Source organism: Hyperolius riggenbachi, chromosome 4, assembly GCF_040937935.1.
Source record: "Hyperolius riggenbachi isolate aHypRig1 chromosome 4, aHypRig1.pri, whole genome shotgun sequence".
NCBI lineage: Eukaryota > Metazoa > Chordata > Amphibia > Anura > Hyperoliidae > Hyperolius > Hyperolius riggenbachi.
This window is the reverse complement of record NC_090649.1, coordinates 10,237,873-10,265,238: the sequence shown is the minus strand read 5'-3', so window position 1 is coordinate 10,265,238 and position 27,366 is coordinate 10,237,873. Positions and strand designations below refer to the sequence as shown.

At 50.2% G+C, this 27,366-nt stretch overlaps 1 protein-coding gene across 5 annotated transcripts in view; it reads right to left on the bottom strand.

Moving 5' to 3' along the window:
- Positions 1-228: 228 nt before the first annotated feature.
- LOC137570304 (neurogenic locus notch homolog protein 2-like) overlaps positions 229-27,366 on the bottom strand; it is a 287,509-nt gene continuing 260,371 nt past the window's right edge. For all 5 annotated transcript variants that reach the window (XM_068278937.1, XM_068278940.1, XM_068278939.1 and 2 more), the window contains 5 exons: positions 24,103-24,249; positions 19,218-19,376; positions 9,848-9,985; positions 432-572; positions 229-342 (listed from right to left, as the gene is read on the bottom strand). In XM_068278937.1, coding sequence (XP_068135038.1) covers positions 433-572; positions 9,848-9,985; positions 19,218-19,376; positions 24,103-24,249 — 584 coding nt within the window. In that variant the 3' untranslated portion in view covers positions 229-342; position 432. The remainder of the gene's footprint in view (positions 343-431; positions 573-9,847; positions 9,986-19,217; positions 19,377-24,102; positions 24,250-27,366) is intronic.

The window sequence follows — 27,366 nt, the reverse complement described above, 5'->3', positions numbered from 1 at the left end:
CCATGTGACTGCCAGGTGAAGCTGCTGATAGGATTTCATGAATTCTGCTCTGATACCCGCATTGAGCTGATGTTTGCCATTACACCCCTCTTATATCTGATATGTTGGTTTGCTCTTCACTCACAGCCTTCCCAAATTCACCAACCCGGATCCATGTGGGAATACACAGACCTGGAAAATATCTCTATTCTGACCTCCAAGCATTTACAGAAGACAAGCAGCCAAGACTCTGGATAAAGCTTTATTTAATCTCAGTAGCATCTGGAGAGGATTCCTGACACCCCCTGCTGGACCTCTCATTACAGGTACTCTTCACTGTTGTGGTTCCAGAAGTCCCCAGTTCTGTGATTGGAAGATGAGAAAAGACCGATCAGAGAAAATGTAAGTGTAAGGATGGAGATGACCATACATGGGCAGGCTCCGCCCCTCACCTCAGTCTAAGGTAAGGCAGGCTTTTCCATTGGGGATGGAGCAGCATTTGGCATCCAGGGGGCAGTCATCATGGCGGGTGCAGGTGACTGAGGCACAAGTGACGTTCTGACTCAGATCCTCTCTACACTTCACTCGCAGCTCTATATACCGGGGAGATAAGGGTTATTTCATTAGTCAGAGGTGTCCACTTTATCCTCAATGCTTTATATATATGTAATACAGACAGATAGAAATACAGAAAGCCAATTATATAAATGTATCTTACATTAAACACTTTATAGTAAAGAGAGTACATTTTGGAACCCTAAATCCAGGTAATTTGTTCCTCTCTTTCACTCCCCCTACTGGCCACGCCTCTCCATCACTCCTCCCACTGGCCACGCCTCCCCATCACTCTTCCCACTGGTCATGCCTCTCCATCACTCCTCCCACTGGCCATGCCTCTCTGTCACTCCTCCCACTGCCATGCCTCTCTGTCATTCTGCCCACTATCCTCTCCTTTATGTCACTCCTCCCACTAGCCACTCCTCCCACTGCCACACCTCTCTGTCACTCCTCCCACTTTCCTCTCCTTTCTGTCACTCCTCCCGCTACACTAGGTGGTGCAGGTCTATATTTGGAAGGATTGGTGTTATGTGGCAATGGCGGGGTTGGTAACAGTCTTGTGGCAGCATTCTGTACTAGCTGCAGGTGGTGTAGTCTGTATTTGGAAGGATTGGTGTTTTGTGGCAATGGCGGGGTTGGTAACAGTCTTTCAGCAGCATTCTGTACTAGCTGCAGGCGGTGTAGGTCTTTATTTGGAAGGATTGGTGTTATGTGGCAATGGCGGGGTTGCTAACAGTCTTGTGGCAGCATTCTGTACTAGCTGCAGGCGGTGTAGGTCTTTATTTGGAAGGATTGGTGTTATGTGGCAATGGCGGGGCTGGTAACAGTCTTGCGACAGCATTCTATACTAGCTGCAGGTGGTGTAGGTCTATATTTGGAAGGATTGGTGTTATGTGGCAATGGCGGGGCTGGTAACAGTCTTGCGGCAGCATTCTGTACTAGCTGCAGGCGGTGTAGGTCTTTATTTGGAAGGATTGGTGTTATGTGGCAATGGCGGGGTTGGTAAAAGTCTTGCGGCAGCATTCTGTACTAGCTGCAGGCGGTGTAGGTCTATATTTGGAAGGATCGGTGTTACGTGGCAATGGCAGGGTTGGTAACAGCCTTGCGGCAGCATTCTGTACTAGCTGCAGGCGGTGTAGGTCTTTATTTGGGAGGATTGGTGTTATGTGGCAATGGCAGGGTTGGTAACAGTCTTGCGGCAGCATTCTGTACTAGCTGCAGGTGGTGTAGGTCTTTATTTGGAAGGATCGGCGTTATGTGGCAATGGCGGGGTTGGTAACAGTCTTGTGGCAGCATTCTGTACTAGCTGCAGGCGGTGTAGGTCTTTATTTGGAAGGATTGGTGGTATGTGGCAATGGCGGTGTTGGTATCAGTCTTGTGGCAGCATTCTGTACTAGCTGCAGGTGGTGTAGGTCTTTATTTGGAAGGATTGGTGTTATGTGGCAATGGCAGTGTTGGTAACAGTCTTGTGGCAGCATTCTGTACTAGCTGCAGGCAGTGTTGGTCTTTATTTGGAAGGATTGGTGTTATGTGGTAATGCCGGGGTTGGTAACAGTCTTGTGGCCGCATTCTGTACTAGCTGCAGGCGGTGTAGGTCTTTATTTGGAAGGATTGGTGTTATGTGGCAATGGCGGGGTTGGTAACAGTCTTGTGGCAGCATTCTGTACTAGCTGCAGGCGGTGTAGGTCTTTATTTGGAAGGATTGGTGTTATGTGGCAGTGGTGGGGTTGGTAACAGTCTTGTGGCAGCATTCTGTCCTAGCTGCAGGCGGTGTAGGTCTTTATTTGGAAGGATTGGTGTTATGTGGCAGTGGTGGTGTTGGTAACAGTCTTGCGGCAGCATTCTGTACTAGCTGCAGGCTGTAGGTCTATATTTGGAAGGATTGGTGTTATGTGGCAGTGGCAGGGTTGGTAACAGTCTTGTGGCAGCATTCTGTACTAGCTGCAAGCAGTGTAGGTCTTTATTTGGAAGGATTGGTGTTATGTGGCAATGGCGGGGTTGGCTGGTAACAGTCTTGCGGCAGCATTCTGTACTAGCTGCAGGCGGTGTAGGTCTATATTTTGAAGGACTGGTGTTATGTGGCAATGGCGGGGCCGGTAACAGTCTTGTGGCAGCATTCTGTACTAGCTGCAGGCGGTGTAGGTCTATATTTGGAAGGACTGGTGTTATGTGGCAATGGCGGGGCCAGTAACAGTCTTGTGGCAGCATTCTGTACTAGCTGCAGGCGGTGTAGGTCTTTATTTGGAAGGATTGGTGTTATGTGGCAGTGGCGGGGTTGGTAACAGTCTTGTGGCAGCGTTCTGTACTAGCTGCAGGTGGTGCAGGTCTTTGTTTGGAAGGATTGGTGTTATGTGGCAATGCCGGGGTTTTCTAACAGTCTTGTGGCAGCATTCTGTACTAGCTGCAGGCGGTGTAGGTCTATATTTGGAAGGATTGGTGTTATGTGGCAATGGCAGGCCGGTAACAGTCTTGTGGCAGCATTCTGTACTAGGTGCAGGTGGTGTAGGTCTTTATTTGGAAGGATTGGTGTTATGTGGCAATGGCGGGTTGGTAACAGTCTTGCGGCAGCATTCTGTATTAGGTGTAGGCGGTGTAGGTCTATATTTGGAAGGATTGGTGTTATGTGGCAATGGCGGGGCTGGTAACAGTCTTGCGGCAGCATTCTGTACTAGCTGCAGGCGGTGCAGGTCTTTATTTGGAAGGATTGGTGTTATGTGGCAATGGCAGGTTGGTAACAGTCTTGCGGCAGCATTCTGTATTAGCTGCAGGCGGTGCAGGTCTTTATTTGGAAGGATTGGTGTTATGTGGCAATGGCGGGGTTGGTAACAGTCTTGTGGCAGCATTCTGTACTAGCTGCAGGCGGTGCAGGTCTTTATTTGGAAGGATTGGTGTTATGTGGCAATGGCGGGGTTGGTAACAGTCTTGCGGCAGCATTCTGTACTAGCTGCAGGCGGTGTAGGTCTTTATTTGGAAGGATTGGTGTTATGTGGCAATGGCGGGTTGGTAACAGTCTTGTGGCAGCATTCTGTACTAGTTGCAGGTGGTGTAGGTCTATATTTGGAAGGATTGGTGTTATGTAGCAATGGCGGGGTTGGCTGGTAACAGTCTTGCAGCAGCATTCTGTACTAGCTGCAGGCGGTGCAGGTCTTTATTTGGAAGGATTGGTGTTATGTGGCAATGGCGGGGTTGGTAACAGTCTTGTGGCAGCATTCTGTACTAGCTGCAGGTGGTGCAGGTCTTTATTTGGAAGGATTGGTGTTATGTGGCAATGGCGGGGTTGGTAACAGTCTTGCGGCAGCATTCTGTACTAGCTGCAGGCGGTGTAGGTCTTTATTTGGAAGGATTGGTGTTATGTGGCAGTGGTGGTGTTGGTAACAGTCTTGCGGCAGCATTCTGTACTAGCTGCAGGCTGTAGGTCTATATTTGGAAGGATTGGTGTTATGTGGCAGTGGCAGGGTTGGTAACAGTCTTGTGGCAGCATTCTGTACTAGCTGCAAGCAGTGTAGGTCTTTATTTGGAAGGATTGGTGTTATGTGGCAATGGCCAGGTTGGCTGGTAACAGTCTTGCGGCAGCATTCTGTACTAGCTGCAGGCGGTGTAGGTCTATATTTTGAAGGACTGGTGTTATGTGGCAATGGCGGGGCCGGTAACAGTCTTGTGGCAGCATTCTGTACTAGCTGCAGGCGGTGTAGGTCTATATTTGGAAGGACTGGTGTTATGTGGCAATGGCGGGGCCAGTAACAGTCTTGTGGCAGCATTCTGTACTAGCTGCAGGCGGTGTAGGTCTTTATTTGGAAGGATTGGTGTTATGTGGCAGTGGCGGGGTTGGTAACAGTCTTGTGGCAGCATTCTGTACTAGCTGCAGGTGGTGCAGGTCTTTGTTTGGAAGGATTGGTGTTATGTGGCAATGCCGGGGTTTTCTAACAGTCTTGTGGCAGCATTCTGTACTAGCTGCAGGCGGTGTAGGTCTATATTTGGAAGGATTGGTGTTATGTGGCAATGGCAGGCCGGTAACAGTCTTGTGGCAGCATTCTGTACTAGCTGCAGGTGGTGTAGGTCTTTATTTGGAAGGATTGGTGTTATGTGGCAATGGCGGGTTGGTAACAGTCTTGCGGCAGCATTCTGTATTAGGTGTAGGCGGTGTAGGTCTATATTTGGAAGGATTGGTGTTATGTGGCAATGGCGGGGCTGGTAACAGTCTTGCGGCAGCATTCTGTACTAGCTGCAGGCGGTGCAGGTCTTTATTTGGAAGGATTGGTGTTATGTGGCAATGGCAGGTTGGTAACAGTCTTGCGGCAGCATTCTGTATTAGCTGCAGGCGGTGCAGGTCTTTATTTGGAAGGATTGGTGTTATGTGGCAATGGCGGGGTTGGTAACAGTCTTGTGGCAGCATTCTGTACTAGCTGCAGGCGGTGCAGGTCTTTATTTGGAAGGATTGGTGTTATGTGGCAATGGCGGGGTTGGTAACAGTCTTGCGGCAGCATTCTGTACTAGCTGCAGGCGGTGTAGGTCTTTATTTGGAAGGATTGGTGTTATGTGGCAATGGCGGGTTGGTAACAGTCTTGTGGCAGCATTCTGTACTAGTTGCAGGTGGTGTAGGTCTATATTTGGAAGGATTGGTGTTATGTGGCAATGGCGGGGTTGGCTGGTAACAGTCTTGCAGCAGCATTCTGTATTAGCTGCAGGCGGTGCAGGTCTTTATTTGGAAGGATTGGTGTTATGTGGCAATGGCGGGGTTGGTAACAGTCTTGTGGCAGCATTCTGTACTAGCTGCAGGCGGTGCAGGTCTTTATTTGGAAGGATTGGTGTTATGTGGCAATGGCGGGGTTGGTAACAGTCTTGCGGCAGCATTCTGTACTAGCTGCAGGCGGTGTAGGTCTTTATTTGGAAGGATTGGTGTTATGTGGCAATGGCGGGTTGGTAACAGTCTTGTGGCAGCATTCTGTACTAGCTGCAGGTGGTGTAGGTCTTTATATGGAAGGATTGGTGTTATGTGGCAGTGGCAGGGTTGTTAACGATCTTGTGGCAGCATTCTGACCTAGCTGCAGGCGGTGTAGGTCTTCATTTGGAAGGATCGGTGTTATGTGGCAATGGCGGGGTTGGTAACAGTCTTGTGGCAGCATTCTGTACTAGCTGCAGGTGGTGTAGGTCTATATTTGGAAGGATTGGTGTTATGTGGCAATGGCGGGGTTGGCTGGTAACAGTCTTGCAGCAGCATTCTGTACTAGCTGCAGGCGGTGCAGGTCTTTATTTGGAAGGATTGGTGTTATGTGGCAATGGCGGGGTTGGTAACAGTCTTGTGGCAGCATTCTGTACTAGCTGCAGGTGGTGCAGGTCTATATTTGGAAGGACTGGTGTTATGTGGCAATGGCGGGGCCGGTAACAGTCTTGTGGCAGCATTCTGTACTAGCTGCAGGAGGTGTAGGTCTATATTTGGAAGGACTGGTGTTATGTGGCAATGGCGGGGCCGGTAACAGTCTTGTGGCAGCATTCTGTACTAGCTGCAGGCGGTGTAGGTCTTTATTTGGAAGGATTGGTGTTATGTGGCAGTGGCGGGGTTGGTAACAGTCTTGTGGCAGCATTCTGTACTAGCTGCAGGCGGTGCAGGTCTTTATTTGGAAGGATTGGTGTTATGTGGCAATGGCGGGGTTGGTAACAGTCTTGCGGCAGCATTCTGTACTAGCTGCAGGCGGTGCAGGTCTTTATTTGGAAGGATTGGTGTTATGTGGCAATGGCGGGGTTGGTAACAGTCTTGCGGCAGCATTCTGTACTAGCTGCAGGCGGTGCAGGTCTTTATTTGGAAGGATTGGTGTTATGTGGCAATGGCGGGGTTGGTAACAGTCTTGTGGCAGCATTCTGTACTAGCTGCAGGTGGTGCAGGTCTTTATTTGGAAGGATTGGTGTTATGTGGCAATGGCGAGGTTGGTAACAGTCTTGCGGCAGCATTCTGTACTAGCTGCAGGCGGTGCAGGTCTTTATTTGGAAGGATTGGTGTTATGTGGCAGTGGTGGTGTTGGTAACAGTCTTGCGGCAGCATTCTGTACTAGCTGCAGGCTGTAGGTCTATATTTGGAAGGATTGGTGTTATGTGGCAGTGGCAGGGTTGGTAACAGTCTTGTGGCAGCATTCTGTACTAGCTGCAGGTGGTGTCGGTCTATATTTTGAAGGATTGGTGTTATGTGGCAATGGTGAGGTTGGTAACAGCCTTGCGGCAGCATAGCTGCAGGAGTTGTAGGTCTTTATTTGGAAGGATTGGTGCTATGTGGCAGTGGCGGGGCTGGTAACAGTCTTGTGGCAGCATTCTGTACTAGCTGCAGGCGGTGGAGGTCTTTATTTGGAAGGATTGGTGTTATGTGGCAATGGCGGTGTTGGTAACAGTCTTGTGGCAGCATTCTGTACTAGCTGCAAGCAGTGTAGGTCTTTATTTGGAAGGATTGGTGTTATGTGGCAATGGCGGGGTTGGCTGGTAACAGTCTTGCGGCAGCATTCTGTACTAGCTGCAGGCGGTGTAGGTCTATATTTGGAAGGACTGGTGTTATGTGGCAATGGCGGGGCCGGTAACAGTCTTGTGGCAGCATTCTGTACTAGCTGCAGGAGGTGTAGGTCTATATTTGGAAGGACTGGTGTTATGTGGCAATGGCGGGGCCGGTAACAGTCTTGTGGCAGCATTCTGTACTAGCTGCAGGCGGTGTAGGTCTTTATTTGGAAAGATTGGTGTTATGTGGCAGTGGCGGGGTTGGTAACAGTCTTGTGGCAGCATTCTGTACTAGCTGCAGGCGGTGCAGGTCTTTATTTGGAAGGATTGGTGTTATGTGGCAATGGCGGGGTTGGTAACAGTCTTGCGGCAGCATTCTGTACTAGCTGCAGGCGGTGCAGGTCTTTATTTGGAAGGATTGGTGTTATGTGGCAATGGCGGGGTTGGTAACAGTCTTGCGGCAGCATTCTGTACTAGCTGCAGGCGGTGCAGGTCTTTATTTGGAAGGATTGGTGTTATGTGGCAATGGCGGGGTTGGTAACAGTCTTGCGGCAGCATTCTGTACTAGCTGCAGGTGGTGTAGGTCTTTATTTGGAAGCAGGGGCGCCTTTAGGCATAGGCAGTACAGGCCATTGCCTAGAGTGCCATTGGTCCTGGGGGCGCCATATTGCTAGATTAAGCCCCGCCCCTGAGCAAAGCCCCACCCCCTGACAAAGCCCCACCCCATTGGGTGTTCTATTACTTGCTTCTGCTGCATCTGCTAAGCGTAAGTTGCAGGCAGCTGCCCCTCTTTCCCTCTGTGCCTTGTGCATCCTTCCCCCCCTTTGTTCCTCCTCTGTCTCCTTGTGCCTCCTTCAGTCCCTTGTGCCATGTCTGACCCCTTGTTTGTCCTTCTGTCTCCATATTCCTCTTTCAGTCCCCCATGTGCCACCTCTGCCTCCATCTGTGCCCCATTGTGCCTCCTTCTGTCCCCCTGTGCCTCCTTATGTCCCCTTGTGCCTTTCTTTGTCCTCTTGTACTACTTCTGCCCCTCTGCTCCTCCTTCTGTCTCCCTTTGTGCCTCATTCTCTCTCCATGTGCCTTTTCAGTCCCCATATGCCACCTTTCTCCCCTGCACCTTCCTCTGTCCCCCTGTGCCTCCTCCTGTGCCCCTTTGTGCCTTTTTCTTTCTCCTTGTGGCTCTGTCTGTCCCCCTCTGCCTCCTTCTGTCTTCCTGTGCCACCTTACATCCCCCTCTGCCTTCTTCTGTCCCCCTTTTGTGCCTCCTTCTGTCCCCCTTTGTGCATCTTTATGTTCCCCTTTGTGCCTCCTACTTTCTCTCTGTGCCTCCTTCTGCCCCCTTTGTGCTTTTTTTCTATCCCCCATCGTGCCTACTTCTGCCCCCTTTGTGCCTTCTTCTGTCCCCTGTGTGCCTTCTTCAGTCCCCCTGTGCCACCTCCTTTCCTCCTGTGCCTCCTTTTGCCCCCCTTTGTGCCTCAATCTGTCCCCCATTGTGCCTCCTTCTGCCTCCCCTTTGTGCCGCCTTCTGCCCCACTTTATGCCTCCTTCTGTCCCCCTGTGTGCCTCCTTCAGCCCCCTGTGCCTCCTTCTGTCCTATTTTGTGCCTCCTTCTGGCGCTCATGCCTTCTTCTGTTCCCCTGCATCTCCAACTGCCCCTCTGTGTACCTCCTTCTGTCCTCCTGTGCCTCCTTCTTGTCTCATTCTGTCCCCCATTGTGCGTCCTTTTGTCACCAGTTGTGCCTCCTTCTGTCGCCTTGTGCTTTCTTGTGTCCTCCTTTGTGACTTCTTCTGACCCTCGTGCCTCCTTCTGTCCCCCTTTGTGCTTCCTTCTATCCCCTTGTGCCTCATGAAAATGGAGCCCTGCCTATGTGTATGTTCTGGTGAAACGCTGCCCGCATTGTGTATTTTCTGGCAAAATGCTGCCACATTTACGTGTATTTTCTGGTGAAACGCTGCTGCAATATGGTTATTTTCTGGTGAAACACTTCTGTAATATGTGTATTTTCTGGTGAAACGCTGCTGCAATACGATTATTTTCTGGCGAAATGCTGCTGCAATATGGTTATTTTCTGGTGAAACACTTCTGCAATATGTGTATTTTCTGGTGAAACGCTGCCTCATTACAATTAATTTCTGGTGAAATGCTGCTGCATTATGATTATTTTCTGGTGAAACGCTGCCACATTACGATTATTTTGTAGTTAAACACTGACGCATTACGGTTATTTTTTGGGGGTGGGAGCACCATGGGGGCGCCACAAGTTTTATCGCCTGGAGTGGCAAAATGGCTAGAGGCGCCCCTGCCCTGCACTCACCACCCCCTGCACTCACCATCCCCTGCACTCACCATCCCCTGCACTCACCACCCCCTGCACTCACCATCCCCTGCACTCACCATCCACACTCTCCCCACCCCCACCCCCCAACAATCACCCTCCCCCACTCTCCCCACCCCACCCCCCCCCCACCCCGCAGTCACCATCCTCACACACACCCTCCCCACTCTCTCCACTCGCCACCCCCATACATACGCTCTCACCACGCCCGCTCCCACCATCCCTGCTCTCCCCACCCCCACACTCACTAGCCCCCACACACACCCTCCCCCACTCTACCCACCCCCACACTCACCACCCCTACACACACTCTCACCACCCCTGCTCTCACCACACCCGCTCCCACCATCCCCGCTCCCAACCCCCACAAACACTCTCACCACCCCCGCAGTCACCACCCCCTACGCACACACACACACACACACGCACACACACACACACACACACACTCACCCTCTCCCTGCTATCACCACCCCCGCAGTCAACACCCCCACTCTCACCTGGTTCTGGCTTATAGCACCTGTTCCCCAGAGAACGGCAGCACTTTTCGTCCTCAGGGCATTCTTCATCTTTGCGGCACTTGCGGGCTCTTGCTCCCAGGTTTTCTGGAGGATTCTTGGGGCACCTTCCTGGCTTCACTGCAAAACACATAATATGAGTAAGGGTGAGTGTAACCAGAGGTCGATACAAAGAGGCCAGAGGATCCAGCAATATTCATAGTCAGGACTGTGTGGTCCTATCTGGTCATGTAGGTCATTTCCCTGCTGTGCAGTTGCTTTGTGTCCTCCTCCCTGGATGTGTGATATCCAAGAACAGGTTAGGCCAAGCCGCTATGTAAGGAACACAAGGAAACAGCTGTCACCACATCATGTTGGTGCATCACTGAGTGAGGGCTGCTCTCATTTCATTCACTCACAGCTCTGAAGAACCCTTCCTCCAGAGTGTAGAGTTTGGAAATGATGCCTTTACCACCGAGCCCTGACAAGAGGAACCCAACGAGTGAGGCACACTGGCACCACTGGATGATACTAAGTCATCAAGGAGCTATTTCATCATGTATGTATGAGATGTTACATGGGCATGTCATGGAGCAGGGAGCATGCCTCTGTGTGCCATCTGCCCCCCCTGCTTCACCTCAGGTTCACTTTAAGGTTTTGTTGAGAAAATATAAACGTATTAGCTTCCTCAGGCTTCACTCTGCAATAGTTCTCAATCCCCTGAGAACTCACCGATCTGTGTAGCAAGCCACTCTGAGGACATCAGTAACCAGCACGGCCTGGTGAGGGCTGTAAATGCCACATAAACTCCTCATTTCTCTGACTCCACCTTAGAGGGGGCAGTAATACTGGTTTATACCCAACCATAGGGTTGCCCCCTTCCTCCCGGTGACATGTGTCATGCATGTGTCTATGCTCCTCCCTCCTTCCATGTGACCGATGACATCACTTTCCCACAATCCCCCAGTCATGCTTTCCTTTAGTATATGTTGCAATATAAGAGCAATGCATGTATGTGTGACGTATGTACAGTCACCCTCCAATTCCTGTTCCCTTTGCTGCTGATTTACCATTTAGCCTCAGACCCTGAGGGAATCCAAAGGCAGTCAACCTTTTGGATTGGTTGGTGAGTCCAATTTCGATTGTATATACAATCAATACAATTTGGGCTCTCACACAGAGGCCAGGTCGCTGCCACCAATCTGCAATAAAGCATGCAAATGTGCTAAAGTCTAACTCTAGCTAAATCCTGTAGGAAAAGGGGTTAATTTGACAACCTTTCTAGAAATAGCAAAACTAACGATATTAATATCAAAACAGTTATGGTAACGTCTCTACGGAGATATGAATCCTTTTACGGAGATTTTCAGAACAGCACTTAGACGAACGATTTTTAATCATTTATTTAAAGAAATAATGCAGAACAAAAATATAGCAATAGAAACAAATTGATACAGAAATAATAAAGATTAAATGGGAAAATAGCTATTGATAGTCTGAGAAATTTGTCAAGAGTCCTTTGTGATAATAAGTCCAACAAAAGATATAAAGTCCAGTTATGGGAAGTTCTGTGGAATGAGTAGAAGTCCTTTCATAATCCAGCCAAATCCGTGATGTTATAAGGATGGCTGGAGCCTCTCTCTCTCTGCCTGAGTGTCCAGTCAGTTTTTTAACCCTTTCTCTGCCAGATGGTGTGGATGGTAACAAGAGAGCTTTCCTAACCCTTAGCAATCTGACCTCAGGCTGAAGTCCTGCCTCTACTGTCTTAGGGACTGAATTGGGTAAGTTCTCTAATTAGGTCATAACTCAGCAGATCTTGGACAGATCATATAAAAACCAGAATTTTACATTCCGTCATCATGTTCTGAACCAATCGATATTAAACTTTCTTGGGCTGACATCTTCTCTGCCGAGGGATTTGATATCTCGGGTATTGAAGGTGCCAGGTCAATGCTTTGTGGACCAGACACCTCCCGTTCAGGTTTGAGGCATAGCTGATAATTTTGACATGTTTGGCATCTATGGAAGATGGAATGATGCTCGGATACCCCTTTTTATAATTCGAGTTTGTTCGAATTCGAATAGTAAATTATTCGAATTCGGTCGAATATTCGAGTCGAATATTTTTTACTATTCGATTCGACCTCGGACTTCGACCTCACTATTCGAGTCGGTATTCTAGCTCATTATTCGAGCTGACTATTCGAATTGGCCTTAAATAGCTTCCAACACTTGTTTTGAGGGTGAATGATGCAAGAAACATCTTTTTTTCCAAGTAACAACAGCAAGTGATTATGTGGGGATGTTCCTTTAAAAAAAAAAAGGTGGAAAGAGAAGTTGTGTCCAAAATGTTGTTCAGTACTGTATATACTTCTTCTTCTTCTTTATCTTCTATATCTTCTTCTTCTTCTTCTATATCTTCTTCTTCTATATCTTCTTTTTCTATATCTTCTTCTTCTTCTTCTCCTTCTTTTTCTATATCGTCTTCTTCTTCTTCACTTATTTCTCTTTTATATATTTTTTTAAAGAAATGCAGCTATTTTTGAGCGTAATAAATAGCTGGTTGCGCACGCATGTTGGAAGCGCCATTGTATGTGCTCCCTGGCAGTGGAAACACACAGACAGCAGGAGGTAAATTCAGCAGCAGGAGGAGGAGGATGAGTGTGTGGCAGCAGGCAGTCAATGAGGCAGGCAGCGTGACATAATAGCCCTGGTACCTAGCGGTGATACCAGGGCTGTAAATAAACACAGCAGGAGGTCCCAGACAGCGGTCGTGCAGCCCACATCGTGTCCAATACACAACTGGGATAACACAGTTTTCAACCCGGGCACCTCAGAAAAATTAAACCTTTTTTTTTTTTTAATGGTTTATTTGTTTTGTTTTTACAACAAATTACACAGACAGATATAGCTATTGTTTGACGTAATAGCTGGTGGCAGAGTGGCAGCAGAAGGTAATTCTGTGTACCCTGGCAGTGGGAAACACAGACAGACAGCAGCAGCAGCAGCAGGAGGAATGGAGGAGTAATGTGAGCAACTATTGTTTGACGTAATAGCTGGTGGCAGAGTGGCAGCAGAACTAAATTCTGTGTACCCTGGCAGTGGGAAACACAGACAGACAGCAGCAGCAGCAGGAGGAATGGAGGAGTAGTGTGAGTGTGGCAGCAGGTAGGTAGGCAGCGTGACATAATAGCCCTGGTACCTAGCGGTGATACCAGGGCTGTAAATAAACACAGCAGGAGGTCCCAGACAGCGGTCGTGCAGCCCACATCGTGTCCAATACACAACTTAGACAACACAGTTTTCAACCCGGGCACCTCAGAAAAATTAAACCTTTTTTTTTTTTTTTAATGGTTTTTTTTTTTTGTTTTTACAACAAATTACACAGACAGATATAGCTATTGTTTGACGTAATAGCTGGTGGCAGAGTGGCAGCAGAAGGTAATTCTGTGTACCCTGGCAGTGGGAAACACAGACAGACAGCAGCAGGAGGAATGGAGGAGTAATGTGAGCAACTATTGTTTGACGTGATAGCTGGTGGCAGAGTGGCAGCAGAAGGAAATTCTGTGTACCCTGGCAGTGGGAAACACAGACAGACAGCAGCAGCAGCAGGAGGAATGGAGAAGTAGTGTGAGTGTGGCAGCAGGTAGGTAGGCAGCGTGACATAATAGCCCTGGTACCTAGCGGTGATACCAGGGCTGTAAATAAACACAGCAGGAGGTCCCAGACAGCGGTCGTGCAGCCCACATCGTGTCCAATACACAACTGGGACAACACAGTTTTCAACCCGGGCACCTCAGAAAAATTAAACTTTTTTTTTTTTTTTTTAATAGTTTGTTTTGTTTTTACAACAAATTACACAGACAGATATAGCTATTGTTTGACGTAATAGCTGGTGGCAGAGTGGCAGCAGAAGGAAATTCTGTGTACCCTGGCAGTGGTAAACACAGACAGACAGCAGAAGGGCAGTACACAGCAGCCCACTGTAGGTGTAAAATGTGTGGCTGCAGGCGACGTAATAGTCAAAGTGAACCAGGCTGGCTTAGTGAGCAGGAGCCAGGAGGTGGTAAAGGGTGGTAAGGCACATTAACGATGGTTCTTCAGTTCATGTCCCCCTCTCGCCGACAACAGGGGCCAGGAACTCGCCTTCCACCCACGCCTGGTTCATCTTGAGAAATGTCAGTCTGTCCACAGACTTGTGAGACAGACGTGAGCGTTTCTCGGTGACCACGCCACCAGCTGCACTGAAGCAGCGCTCGGACAGCACGCTGGAAGGGGGACAGGACAGCACTTCCAGGGCGTACTGCGCCAGCTCGCTCCAGATCTCCAGGCGCTTGACCCAATACTCCATGGGATCAACAGGGGCATCGCTGTCAAGCCCGCTGTAGGACCCCATGTAGTCAGCCACCATTCGGGTCAGGCACTGGCTGTGACCGGAGGAGGATGCTGCTGCATGCACCTCCTCTCTAGTCACTGCTGCCAGAGCCTCTACAGTCCTGTAGAGCTCGTTGCTGAGAGACAGCAGGTCTGTGGGGCGCTTGCTGCTGGATGCAGGCACCTGCTGCTGCCTCTGTGCTGGCTGGACAGTGGGGGTGGAAGGCTGGGGGAAGGCTTCCTCCAAGCGCTCAACAAGGGCCTGCTGCAAGCTCCTTATTTGTTGCGCTGGGTCTCCTCCTGCAGGCGGCAGGAACTGGCTCAACTTCCCCTTGAGGCGTGGGTCCAACATCATGCTGATCCAGATGTCCTCCCTCTGCTTCATCTGGATCACCCTGGGGTCCTTGCGCAGGCACGTCAGCATGTGCGCTGCCATTGGGAAGAGGCGGGCCACGTGTGCTGGCACATCGACGTCAGTGCTGTCCTCATCCTCCTCCTCTGCCGCCTCATCCTCTCTCCACCCCCGCACCAACTCAGCTGCGCTGTGCTGATCCCCCTCATCAGCAGCAAGGTCAGGGACCTCCACCAAGTCCTCCTCCTCCTCCCCCTCAGAGGTGGACTGTGCAGCTGCATGACGCTCCTGCTGGTCCAAGGCTGCCGCTCCCTGTTCCAGCAAAGCATCGAGGGCCCTGTTCAGCAGACAAACCAGGGGCACCCACTCGCAGACCATAGCATGGTCCCTGCTCACCATGTTTGTGGCCTGCAGAAAGGGAGCCAGCACTAAGCACACCTGCTGCATGTGCCTCCAGTCATCATCGGGGACGATGGACGGGATGTTGCTGGTCCTGTCCCTTCTCTGAGCGGCGGAAACAGTGGCCTGGGCAAGGTACTGGTTGACAGCGTGCTTCTGTTCAACCAGACGCTCCAACATCACCAGGGTGGAGTTCCAGCGGGTCGGAACGTCAAGGATCAGCCGATGGCGTGGCAGCTCCAGCTCCTTTTGCACGTCTTCCAGGCTCGCACAGGCTGCAGCCGAGCGCCGGAAGTGACGCACAACGTTCCTTGCCGTTTCCAGCAGTTCGCCCATCCCCTGGTAGGTGCGCAAGAACTTCTGCACCACCAGGTTCAGCACGTGGGCAAGACAGGGGATGTGGGTCAGGTTTCCCCTGTCAATTGCGGCAACCAGATTGGCCCCATTGTCGGCCACCACCTCTCCGACTCTGAGGCCTCTGGGGGTCAGCCAAATCCTCTCCTGCTCCTGGAGTTTGACCAACACATGGGTTGCCGTCAGTTTGGTCTTCCCAAGGCTGACCAAGTGCAGCAGCGCTTGGCAGTGGTGGGCCTTCACGCTGCTGCTGAGGCGGGGGGTTTGGCCAGGTGTGCCGGAGGATGGCAGAGGATCGGAGGAACCTGCTGCAGTTCCCCTGACCCTGCGGGGTGGCACCACCCACTGTGTTGCTGCTGCTGCTGTGCCCGCTGCTGCTCTCCCATCCTCACCCCCTTCCACCAAGCTGACCCAGTGGACAGTGAAGGACAGGTAGCGGCCTGTCCCGAAGCAGCTGCTCCAGGAGTCCATGGTGACGTGGACCCTTTCACCAACCGCGTGCTCCAGCCCTCGCTCCACATTGGCCATCACAAAGCGGTGCAGTGCAGGAATGGCCTTGCGGGCGAAGAAGTGTCTGCTGGGGAGCTGCCAGTCTGGGGCTGCGCAAGCAAGCAGCGCACGAATGTCGCTCCCCTCCTGCACGAGCGTGTACGGCAGGAGTTGGGAGCACATGGCCCGTGCCAGCAAGCCGTTCATCTGCCGCACGCGACGGCTGCTGGGAGGCAGAGCCCTAACCATCCCCTGGAAGGACTCGCTCAAAAGGCTCTGGCGTGGCCTTTTGCTGGCACGGGAATCAGCGGACACAGCAGAGGAGGCCACTGAGGACTGGCTGCCAGAACAGGCCTCAGTGTCGGCGGCAGGAGTTGCAGGGGGGGGAGGAGCAGTGCGTTTCCGCACTCCTGCTGGTGCTGCTGGAGGAGCAGGGGAGCGGGTGGCTGCTGTTGCTGCTGCTGCTGCTGCTGCTGCTGAAGGCTGTGCAGTGATGGGTGTGGTGCCACTGCCAGCACCAGATGCCTTCAGCCTCTGGAACTCCTCATGCTGGTGGAAATGTTTCGCAGCAAGGTGGTTGATGAGAGAGCTGGTGCTGAACTTTAAGGGGTCTGCACCTCTGCTCAACTTCCGCTGATAGTGGTTGCAAGTGGCGTACTTGCTGTACACTGTGGGCATGGTGAAAAATCGCCAGATTGGTGACAAAAACAACCCCCTACGGCCTGGAGCCGCTGCTGCCTGTCTCCCTGTGGTGGTTGGGGCGGGGGCTTGGGTGCAGCTGGTGGTGGTACTGGCAGATGCTGCTGCTGCTGCTGCTGAGCCTGAGACACCAGCAGGCTGTGGGACCTGCCTACTGCTGCCAATGTTTGCAATGATGCGCCTCCTTGCAAGGCCCACAAGCGCATCCTCCTCCTCCTCCTCAGAGCTGCTGCTGACGACATCCCCTGGAGCTGGTGGCACCCAGTCTTTGTCTGCCACCGTGTCATCATCATCCTCCCCCTCCTGAAACATGTCCTGCTGGGATGATGACCCCCCAAACTCCTCTCCTGATGCATGGATGGGCTGCTTGACTGTCGCCACAGTCTTGCTGTCCAATCCCTCCTCCCCCAAAGTGCCCATCAGCATCTTCTCCTCAAGATCGCCAACAACAGCAGAAAATTTACTCATGATGCCTGGGGTCAAAAGACTGCTGAATGACAGGTCGGCGACTGACGGTGAACTGGCCTCCTCCCCAGACCCTGCTGGGTGGCTGCTGCGAACAGGGGTGGTGGTGGTGGTGGTGAGGGTGGAGGCCTCAGATGCAGAGCTGATGGCGGGCTGCTCATCCTCCGTCATCAGTTGCACCACAGTGTCTGCATCCTTTTCCTCAATGGGACGTTTCCGACCCGGCTGGAGGAAAATCGGAGCAGGTGCTACACGCTGCTGCTGCTGCTGCTGCTGCTGTGTCTCTGCAGCGTGAGTTGCAGATGCTCCTGCTGGGCAGCGCCCAAGGCGTCCACGGCCAGTGGCTATAGGAGGAATGTTAGCCACTGACGCTGCTGCTGCTGCTGCGGAACTGTGCATGGTGGCGCGGCCGCGGCTTGCCACAATGCTGCTCCCTCTCCTCCTGATTCCCTTGCTGCCCTTCCCCTTGCCCAAACCGCGCTGGCTGCCACTTCCAGACATCCTAGATGTTTTGGGCGTAAACACAAAAGTTTTTTAAAAGGGCGGGTGAAAAGTGGGGTACTTTAATGGAGTGGGTTGGTGGGTGAGGTGACACTAATCACTAAGTGATTAGATCGCTAACTGATTAGTACAGTACAAATACAAAATACAATAATCGGTAATCAGTAAGTGTGAACAGTGAACAGTGAGTGTGTCCCCTAGTACACTAACTAGAAATTACAATAATCAGTAGTAATCACAAGGAAATAGAGTGTGTGTACACTACAGACAGTGAGTGCACGCACGCGCAAACACGCGCAGGAGCTAGCCTATGAACAGTGACTGAGTGAGTGTCCCTAGTACAGTAAGTAAGTAGTAACAGTCAGGAAGTACAACTAGTAGAAATTACAATAATCAGATTCAGTAGTAATCACAAGGAAATAGAGTGTGTGTACACGACTACAGACAGTGCACGCGCACACACACGCAGGAGCTAGCCTATGAACAGTGACTGAGTGTCCCTCCCTAGTACAGTAAGTAGTAACAGTAAGTACAACTAGAAATTACAATAATTAATCAGTAATCAGAAGGAAATAGAGTGTGTGTACACTACAGTGCACGCACACACACACGGTCACACGCAGGAGCTATGAACAAACAGTGACAGTGAGTGTCCTAGTACAGTTATATAACTACAATACAAAATACAATCACTCAGTAGCTAGTAAAGGACAGCAGAAATACTGGTATAGATGAGAAATAAACTAACAGAGGACAGGAGAGAACAGCTGAGCTGCCCACACAGGCAGGCCCTGAGGCCTAAAGTTGTGTAAGCTTGCCTGCAGCAGCTGGCTCTCTAGTAACACACAAGCTACTAACTAAAATACAATGTCTATCTAACTAACAACAATATAGGTGTGTATAGGAGGTGTATGTGAGCAAAAACGCTAGGTAAATGACCACAATAAAGCTCTTGCTAAGCCAAAGCACAAAGGAGCAGATCTCTCTCTGTGCAAAGTCAGGCAAGGACGGAAAAACCGAACATGGCGGCCGCTATTTATAGGGTAGGGGCTGGCCAGGGTCCCCCTCAGTGATTGGCTGCCGTCAGAGGGCCTGGGAGCCCTCTGATTGGCTCTGAGGACATCAATCTGGGCTATGACGCTATTCGAGCTCTGTATTCGAGCTCGAATAGCGCTATTAGCTCGAATAGCGCAAATAGTGAGTGTGCTATTCGAGTTCACCAGAATAGCCCATTCGAATATCTCCAGCTATTCGGAGCTCGAATACCGAGCTCGAATAGCTGAAAAAGAGCTCGAATACTCGAGCTCTGTTGAGCACCACTGATAGATTAATTTAGTAAAATGTATGAATGACTTATTCCTTCATATCAAGGGGAATTAGAAGTCATTCTCTCTCATCAGGCTAGAGCAGGAATGTGGACCTAATGATTTTATGATGGGTCTGTTCTCCTCCATGCCTCTCCTTATCTTTAATACTAGGATGGGGAAACATCCTGGAGGAGCTTTACTGCCCCCTTATAGATAACCTTTTTCCTGTGTGGCAGAGGTCTGAGTTTTGAAAGGAACGCTGTCTTCTCAAAACAGGCTAATGAATTTAAAGGGGTACTCCAGATCATATTTTGTGCGCATTTTTATGCGCTTGCCGCAATGGCATTCACTAAATCTTGACAGTATGTAGACTTGGCATGTAAGAGATGGCTGCTCTCTCCTGATTGGAGAGTTGAGAAGTGAGACCACCTACCTTTGTCAGGTGTGACACATTTCAGGCCACAGTTGGAGCAGCAGCATTTCTTGTGTGTGTCGCAGTCACTGTCACTCTGACACTTGTGGGGTTTGGTTGTATTGGATGGACAGGTGTTATGGTCAAACCGCGGACATACAGGAACCATCTCCGGGGCTCCTGCAGAGAGAAGACAATGGTAGTCACACACACCACATCCTGTGCTGGGGGGAGGGTGGGGGAGTGGTCATATTGGTGATGGGAGGTTTGCGGGGAGAAAGAGTCTGGGAAAGTGATCAATGGTATATGTGAATGTCACAGATTTCTCTCCTCTGCACCATTATTTTATCCACTTCAGGATGTTGTTTTCTCATCGAGAGGAGTGATAAAGTGGGAAATAAAAGGCCATTTAGCCAAGCGTGAAATCTGCCTATTCTGAGAAAAGCGCATCCTGAGTACTGGACTGACAAACAAACAATAAAGAGAAGGCACTCAAAAGGTTTTCCAACTTGCGTTTATCAAACCTTCAGCAGTTGCAGGTGTCATTGCTGAAGATTTGATAAATGCAAGTTGAAAATCGTTTTACGTGCCTTCTCCTTATTGGTTGATTGATCTATTTGTGGAGTGGTGACCCATCGGAGGATTGAGCACCGGCTATTAGAGATGTCGCGAACCTCCGATTTTCAGTTTGCGAACCCTGTTCGCGAACTGCCGAGGAAGGTTCGTTTCGCACGAACTTCCACGAACTGCAATAGACTTCAATGGGGAGGCGAACTTTGAAAACTAGAAACATTTCTGCTGGCCAGAAAAGTGATGGAAAAGCTGTTTCAAGGTGTCTAACACCTGAGATCTTTCAGTGACTACAAGAGGGGAATTTTTTTTTTTCAAAAATACCTTATAGTTTTTGAGAAAATCAATTTTAAAATAACTCCTTCTGACCGTGGGAAAATTAAACACCCGCCGACTTTAGCAGTTAATAGCAAAGCCCCTTTAAAAGTTAGAAACCCCAAACTTGCAGGAAATGTTAAGAAGAACAGTGGGAATAAGATGAAAAAAAATGTTTTCAAAAAGACCTTATAGTTTTTGAGAAAATCAATTTTAAAGTTTCAATGTAAATTCTCCTTCTGACCGTGGGAAAATATACCCCCGCCGACTTTAACGGTTAATAGCAAAGCCCCTTTAAAAGCTAGCAACACCAAAATTACTGGGAATGTTAAGAAGAACAGTGGGAACAAGAGGAAAACATTTTTTTCAAAAAAGCAAAAAGACCTTATAGTTTTTCAGAAAATCGATTTTAAAGTTAAAAAAAAGAGTCGATTCATTAAAAAAGAACCGATTCATTAAAAAGATCAGGCTCATTCATGAGCCGTTAGTATAGCAGACAATGCGTCCTCGGAAGGACGTGAAGCTGCTGGCTCCCGCTGTCTCTCCCCACCTGCCTGCACCTGTCAACCCCCACCTAGGCTGGCACCCAGCCCACCCATGGGTGAGACAGCGGGAGCTAGCAGCTACAGTATGTGTAGGAAAGGACGCATTCTCTGCTATGTGGGAGGCTTTGGAGATCTTCAATCAACTTAATAGAAGATCGCAACATAAGAGGATACTGTAATTCGTTGGATCATTTACCGAGGATATTGGTGTGGGAATTTTTTTTAAAGGTACAGGTAAGTATTTCTGGTTAATTAAGAAAATTAAAGGACTTTTTTCGTGGTTGTGTTTTTATTTCATTTAACCCTTTGTGGAAATGGGTAAGGGGTACTTTGTACCCCTATACTCATTTCTCCTGGGAGGGGGTGGGCATCTGGGGACCCCTTCTTAAAGGGGACTCCCAGATGCCACCATGAACCCCCCCAGGGAGTCGTCGCCCCCCACCTCCTCCTGGAGCAACGGAGGTGGGGAAAAGCCCCTTGTCAATGGATTGGACAAGGGCTCCGGGGGGGGGGGAGGAGGGGAAGGCTTGGCCGCTATCACAGGTGGATTCCTGTCCTCATGCCTCTCCAAACTCCGCCCTCTCCGCGGAGCTTGGAGAGGCATGAGGACGGGAATCCACCTGTGATAGCGCGGTTGGCTTGCTTGAACTAACGAGGTGGATGCATTGGGAGCGGTGTTCCGGGAACACCACTTCGTGATATGCTTGAAAACCTGCAATATTTGTAAGTGCAATACCGGCTTTTTTAAGATAAATTAAACTTTACTTCACTATATGCAACTTGTTTGAGTCCTAGTGCTTGGATCAGATAGAGTTTGAATACAGACCCTCTCTAAGGAACAAGCCGTGTGCAGGACCAGGTGTCTACCCCCCATTGAGCGCTCTATATACCTCTTGTCTAAGAGGTTGACTGGGTGAGTGCGGGCAAAGTGGGGGGGGGGTGCTTGTCACTCACTTGGTGCCTGTAAACGGGGAGTGGAATCAGGTGTATATCTGGTAAAGGGGATTTCAGAGTAACGACGATACTGCTCTATGGAATTTCTTTCTTTTGTTGTTAAGTGTTTTGACGCAGTGGCCATGGATAGACTATTCTGGTGATATCCGGAAATATCTACATCATTGGGACTGGGAGCTTGTAGCGCAGTTTTACCACCTGTCCCTTTTCCTTGCCTCCCCTGGTGACCCTCACAGCCTGGGGGCCCATCTCACACTCCTCCCTTGCCTCCCCTGGTGCCCCTCACAGCCTGGGGGACCCTCTCACACCCTTCCCTTGCCTCCCCTGGTGCCCCTCACAACCAGGGGGCCCCTCTTGCAGGGGCCACAAAATAAGTGTGGCCATCATTGTCTTCACACCCATAACAAGTGTAGCCACAAAACACCCAATCTGAAGGCTGGGGCCCTGTATCAGAGGCAGTGGGGTAGTAGTTGGGGCCTCCTTCCAGCTCTATTAGACATGGGATGTGGGGATACTGCTCAGGAATGTATTTGCCTACACCTTAAACGTATGGGAGATACCCAATGGTTGTTTTTTAAGGCTCTATGCTGCAGGACTTACCTCCATCCCAGGGGCCCACACACAGATGTATTCACTTGCCTCCATCCCAGGGGCCCACACACAGACGTATTCACAGCCAGTAACACCTCCATCCCAGGGGTCCACACACGCGTATTCACAGCCAGTAACACCTCCATCCCAGGGGCCCACACACTCATATTCACAGCCAGTAACACCTCCATCCCAGGGGCCCACACACTCGTATTCACAGCCAGTAACACCTCCATCCCAGGGGCCCACACACTCGTATTCACAGCCAGTAACACCTCCATCCCAGGGGCCCACACACTCGTATTCACAGCCAGTAACCTTTACCTCCATCCCAGGGGCCCACACACTCGTATTCACAGCCAGTAACCCTTACCTCCATCCCAGGGGCCCACACACTCGTATTCACAGCCAGTAACCCTTACCTCCATCCCAGGGGCCCACACACTCGTATTCACAGCCAGTAACCTTTACCTCCATCCCAGGGCCCACGCACTCGTATTCACTTGCCTCCATCCCAGGGGTGTACACACGCGTATTCACAGCCAGTAACACCTCCATCCCAGGGGCCCACACACTCGTATTCACAGCCAGTAACCTTTACCTCCATCCCAGGGGCCCACACACTCGTATTCACAGCCAGTAACCCTTACCTCCATCCCAGGGGCCCACACACTCGTATTTACAGCCAGTAACCCTTACCTCCATCCCAGGGCCCACGCACTCGTATTCACTTGCCTCCATCCCAGGGGCCCACACACAGACATATTCACTTGCCTCCATCCCAGGGGTGTACACACTCGTATTCACAGCCAGTAACACCTCCACCCCAGGGGCCCACACACAGACATATTCACTTACCTCCATCCCAGGGGCCCACACACGCGTATTCACAGCCAGTAACACCTCCATCCCAGGGGCCCACACACTCGTATTCACAGCCAGTAACACCTCCATCCCAGGGGCCCACACACTCGTATTCACAGCCAGTAACACCTCCATCCCAGGGGCCCACACACTCGTATTCACAGCCAGTAACCCTTACCTCCATCCCAGGGCCCACACACTCGTATTCACAGCCAGTAACACCTCCATCCCAGGGGCTCACACACTCGTATTCACAGCCAGTAACACCTCCATCCCAGGGGTCCACACACAGATGTATTCACTTACCTCCATCCCAGGGGCCCACACACGCGTATTCACAGCCAGTAACACCTCCATCCCAGGGGCCCACACACTCGTATTCACAGCCAGTAACACCTCCATCCCAGGGGCCCACACACGCGTATTCACAGCCAGTAACACCTCCATCCCAGGGGCCCACACACTCGTATTCACAGCCTGTAACCCTTACCTCCATCCCAGGGGCCCACACACTCGTATTCACAGCCAGTAACACCTCCATCCCAGGGGCTCACACACTCGTATTCACAGCCAGTAACACCTCCATCCCAGGGGTCCACACACAGATGTATTCACTTACCTCCATCCCAGGGGCCCACACACGCGTATTCACAGCCAGTAACACCTCCATCCCAGGGGCCCACACACGCGTATTCACAGCCAGTAACACCTCCATCCCAGGGGCCCACACACTCGTATTCACAGCCAGTAACACCTCCATCCCAGGGGCCCACACACTCGTATTCACAGCCAGTAACACCTCCATCCCAGGGGCCCACACACTCGTATTCACAGCCAGTAACCCTTACCTCCATCCCAGGGGTCCACACACAGACATTTTCACTTGCCTCCATCCCAGGGGTGTACACACGCGTATTCACAGCCAGTAACACCTCCATCCCAGGGGCCCACACACTCGTATTCACAGCCAGTAACCTTTACCTCCATCCCAGGGGCCCACACACTCGTATTCACAGCCAGTAACCCTTACCTCCATCCCAGGGGCCCACACACTCGTATTCACTTGCCTCCATCCCAGGGGTCCACACACGCGTATTCACAATTGGTAACACAGCACTTCTTCTCTCCGGGGCAGTGGCAGTCCTTGGTGCACACACCATCCTGCTTAGGTGGGATAAAACATATAGGCTCCTGCTTACATACTCCAGGCTTTTCTGTAATTTAGAAAAAAATATACATGTATTTTTGGAGTGGCACATGGCAATAGTTACAAACACGGTTTATCCGCAACACCTGTAAATATACTGAGTGCAGTAGGGTTGATATGATTCATAGCCAAGCAAAGAGAAAGAAACCCAGGAACAAGCACCACTCATAATGTTCAACATACAGTGGTGTGAAAAACTATTTGCCCCCTTCCTGATTTCTTATTCTTTTGCATGCAGGGGCGTAGGAATAGGCCCTGCAGCCCCTGCGCCCGCGGGGGGGCCCGGCCCCCCCCTGGGGCCCGCTTGGGGCCGTTTTGTGGGTGCTGGAGGGGTGGCAGCATGAGGGGAAAGCCTTGCCCACAGTCGGCGGGGAGAGGGGTAGTTCCCCCCTCTCCCTCACCTCGGGGCTCTCCCCTCTGTGCTCCCCTCCAGCTCTTTAGTGTGTGGGGCTGTGGGCAGCGGGCAGCGAGCGGCGGGCAGATACATACCTGCTTCCGTGCGTTCCATCGGAGACTTCTCCCTCTAGCGGCTGACGTCACTTCCGGAAGTGACGTCAGCCGCTAGAGGGAGAAGTCTCCGATGGAACGCACGGAAGCAGGTATGTATCTGCCCGCCGCTCGCTGCCCACAGCCCCACACACTAAAGAGCTGGAGGGGAGCACAGAGGGGAGAGCCCCGAGGTGAGGGAGAGGGGGGAACTACCCCTCTCCCCGCCGACTGTGGGCAAGGCTTTCCCCTCATGCTGCCACCCCTCCAGCACCCACAAAACGGCCGCGAGCGGGCCCCGGGGGGGGGGGGGGGCCCGCTCAGAAAATCTGCAGGGGGGCCCGGTGGGGCCTAGTTACGCCCCTGTTTGCATGTTTGTCACACTTAAATGTTTCTGCTCATCAAAAACCGTTAACTATTAGTCAAAGATAACATAATTGCACACAAAATGCAGTTTTAAATGATGTTTTTTATTATTTAGTGAGAAAAAAACTCAAAACCTACATGGCCCTGTGTGAAAAAGAAATTGCCCCCTGAACCTAATAACTGGTTGGGCCACCCTTAGCAGCAATAACTGCAATCAAGCGTTTGCGATAACTTGCAACGAGTCTTTTACAGCGCTCTGGAGGAATTTTGGCCCACTCATCTTTGCAGAATTGTTGTAATCCAGCTTTATTTGAGGGTTTTCTAGCATGAACCGCCTTTTTAAGGTCATGCCACACCATCTCAATAGGATTCAGGTCAGGACTTTGACTAGGCCACTCCAAAGTCTTCATTTTGTTTTTCTTCAGCCATTCAGAGGTGAATTTGCTGGTGTGTTTTGGGTCATTGTCCTGCTGCAGCACCCAAGATCGCTTCAGCTTGAGTTGACAAACAGATGGCCGGACATTCTCCTTCAGGATTTTTTGGTAGACAGTAGAATTCATGGTTCCATCTATCACAGCAAGCCTTCCAGGTCCTGAAGCAGCAAAACAACCCCAGACCATCACACTACCACCACCATATTTTACTGTTGGTATGATGTTCTTTTGCTGAAATGCTGTGTTACTTCTACGCCAGATGTAACGGGACACACACCTTCCAAAAAGTTCAACTTTTGTCTCGTCGGTCCACAAGGTATTTTCCCAAAAGTCTTGGCAATCATTGAGATGTTTTTTTAGCAAAATTGGGACGAGCCTTAATGTTCTTTTTGCTTAAAAGTGGTTTGCGCCTTGGATATCTGCCATGCAGGCCGTTTTTGCCCAGTCTCTCTCTTATGGTGGAGTCGTGAATACTGACCTCAATTGAGGCAAGTGAGGCCTGCAGTTCTTTAGATGTTGTCCTGGGGTCTTTTGTGGCCTCTCGGGTGAGTTTTCTCTGCGCTCTTGGGGTAATTTTGGTCGGCCACTCCTGGGAAGGTTCATCACTGTTCCATGTTTTTGCCATTTGTGGATAATGGCTCTCACTGTGGTTCACTGGAGTCCCAAAGCTTTAGAAAAGGCTTTATAACCTTTACCAGACTGATAGATCTCAATTACAGTACTTTTGTTTTCATTTGTTCCTGAATTTCTTTGGATCTTGGCATGGTGTCTAGCTTTTGAGGTGCTTTTGGTCTACTTCTCTGTGTCAGATAGCTCCTATTCAAGTGATTTCTTGACTGAAACAGGTGTGGCAGTAATCAGGCCTGGGGGTGACTACAGAAATTGAACTCAGGTGTGATAAACCACAGTTAAGTTATTTTTTAACAAGGGGGGCAATCACTTTTTCACACAGGGCCATGTAGGTTTTGAGTTTTTTTTCTCACTAAATAATAAAAATCATCATTTAAAACTGCATTTTGTGTGCAATTATGTTATCTGTGACTAATAGTTAACGGTTTTTGATGAGCAGAAACATTTAGGTGTGACAAACATGCAAAAGAATAAGAAATCAGGAAGGGGGCAAATAGTTTTTCACACAACTGTATATACACTGATCTTTATTAAACAATGATCAATCACAAATTATTGTGCACACAAAGAACATCCAAAAAATTAAAAACACATAAAACATCCCATAAATCTCCAAGCCATTATATCCATTTGCAAAGATAATCGTTCCATACACAATAGAATGTAATATCTACACTGGGGGCTCAGAAAAGTGCCTCCAGGTTGTGTGAACCCGGAATCAGTATTAAGTAAAGTGCAAAAAATATGTGCAAAAAATTCTATTACTCAGTCACATTGAAACATATATCATCAATTACAGTGCTTCACCAAAAAATCCACTACCTGAAATATAACAAACAATACACAAAGTGCTTGAATAGTGCAATCACAAACAATCCTAAGAGCAGTTAGAATGTGAATAATGCCTTACTAAATACAGTGCAGCAGACCCGTCTCTCCTGGCCACACCTCTTGCCTGCAGCAACTGTTTGCACTCGGCTAAGTATTACCTTACTGTGCACTTTATCTTTGGGCTGCTTGGGGGAGGGCGGGGGGGGGGAATGAAATTTATTAAAAAAAGAAAAATATTTACGAAAAAATAAACACTGGGGGAGCGATCAGACCCCACCAACAGAAAGCTCTGTTGGTGGGGAGAAAAGGGGGGGAGGTGAATCACTTGTGTGCTGACATGTGCGGCCCTGCAGCTGGGCCTAAAAGCTGCTGTGGCC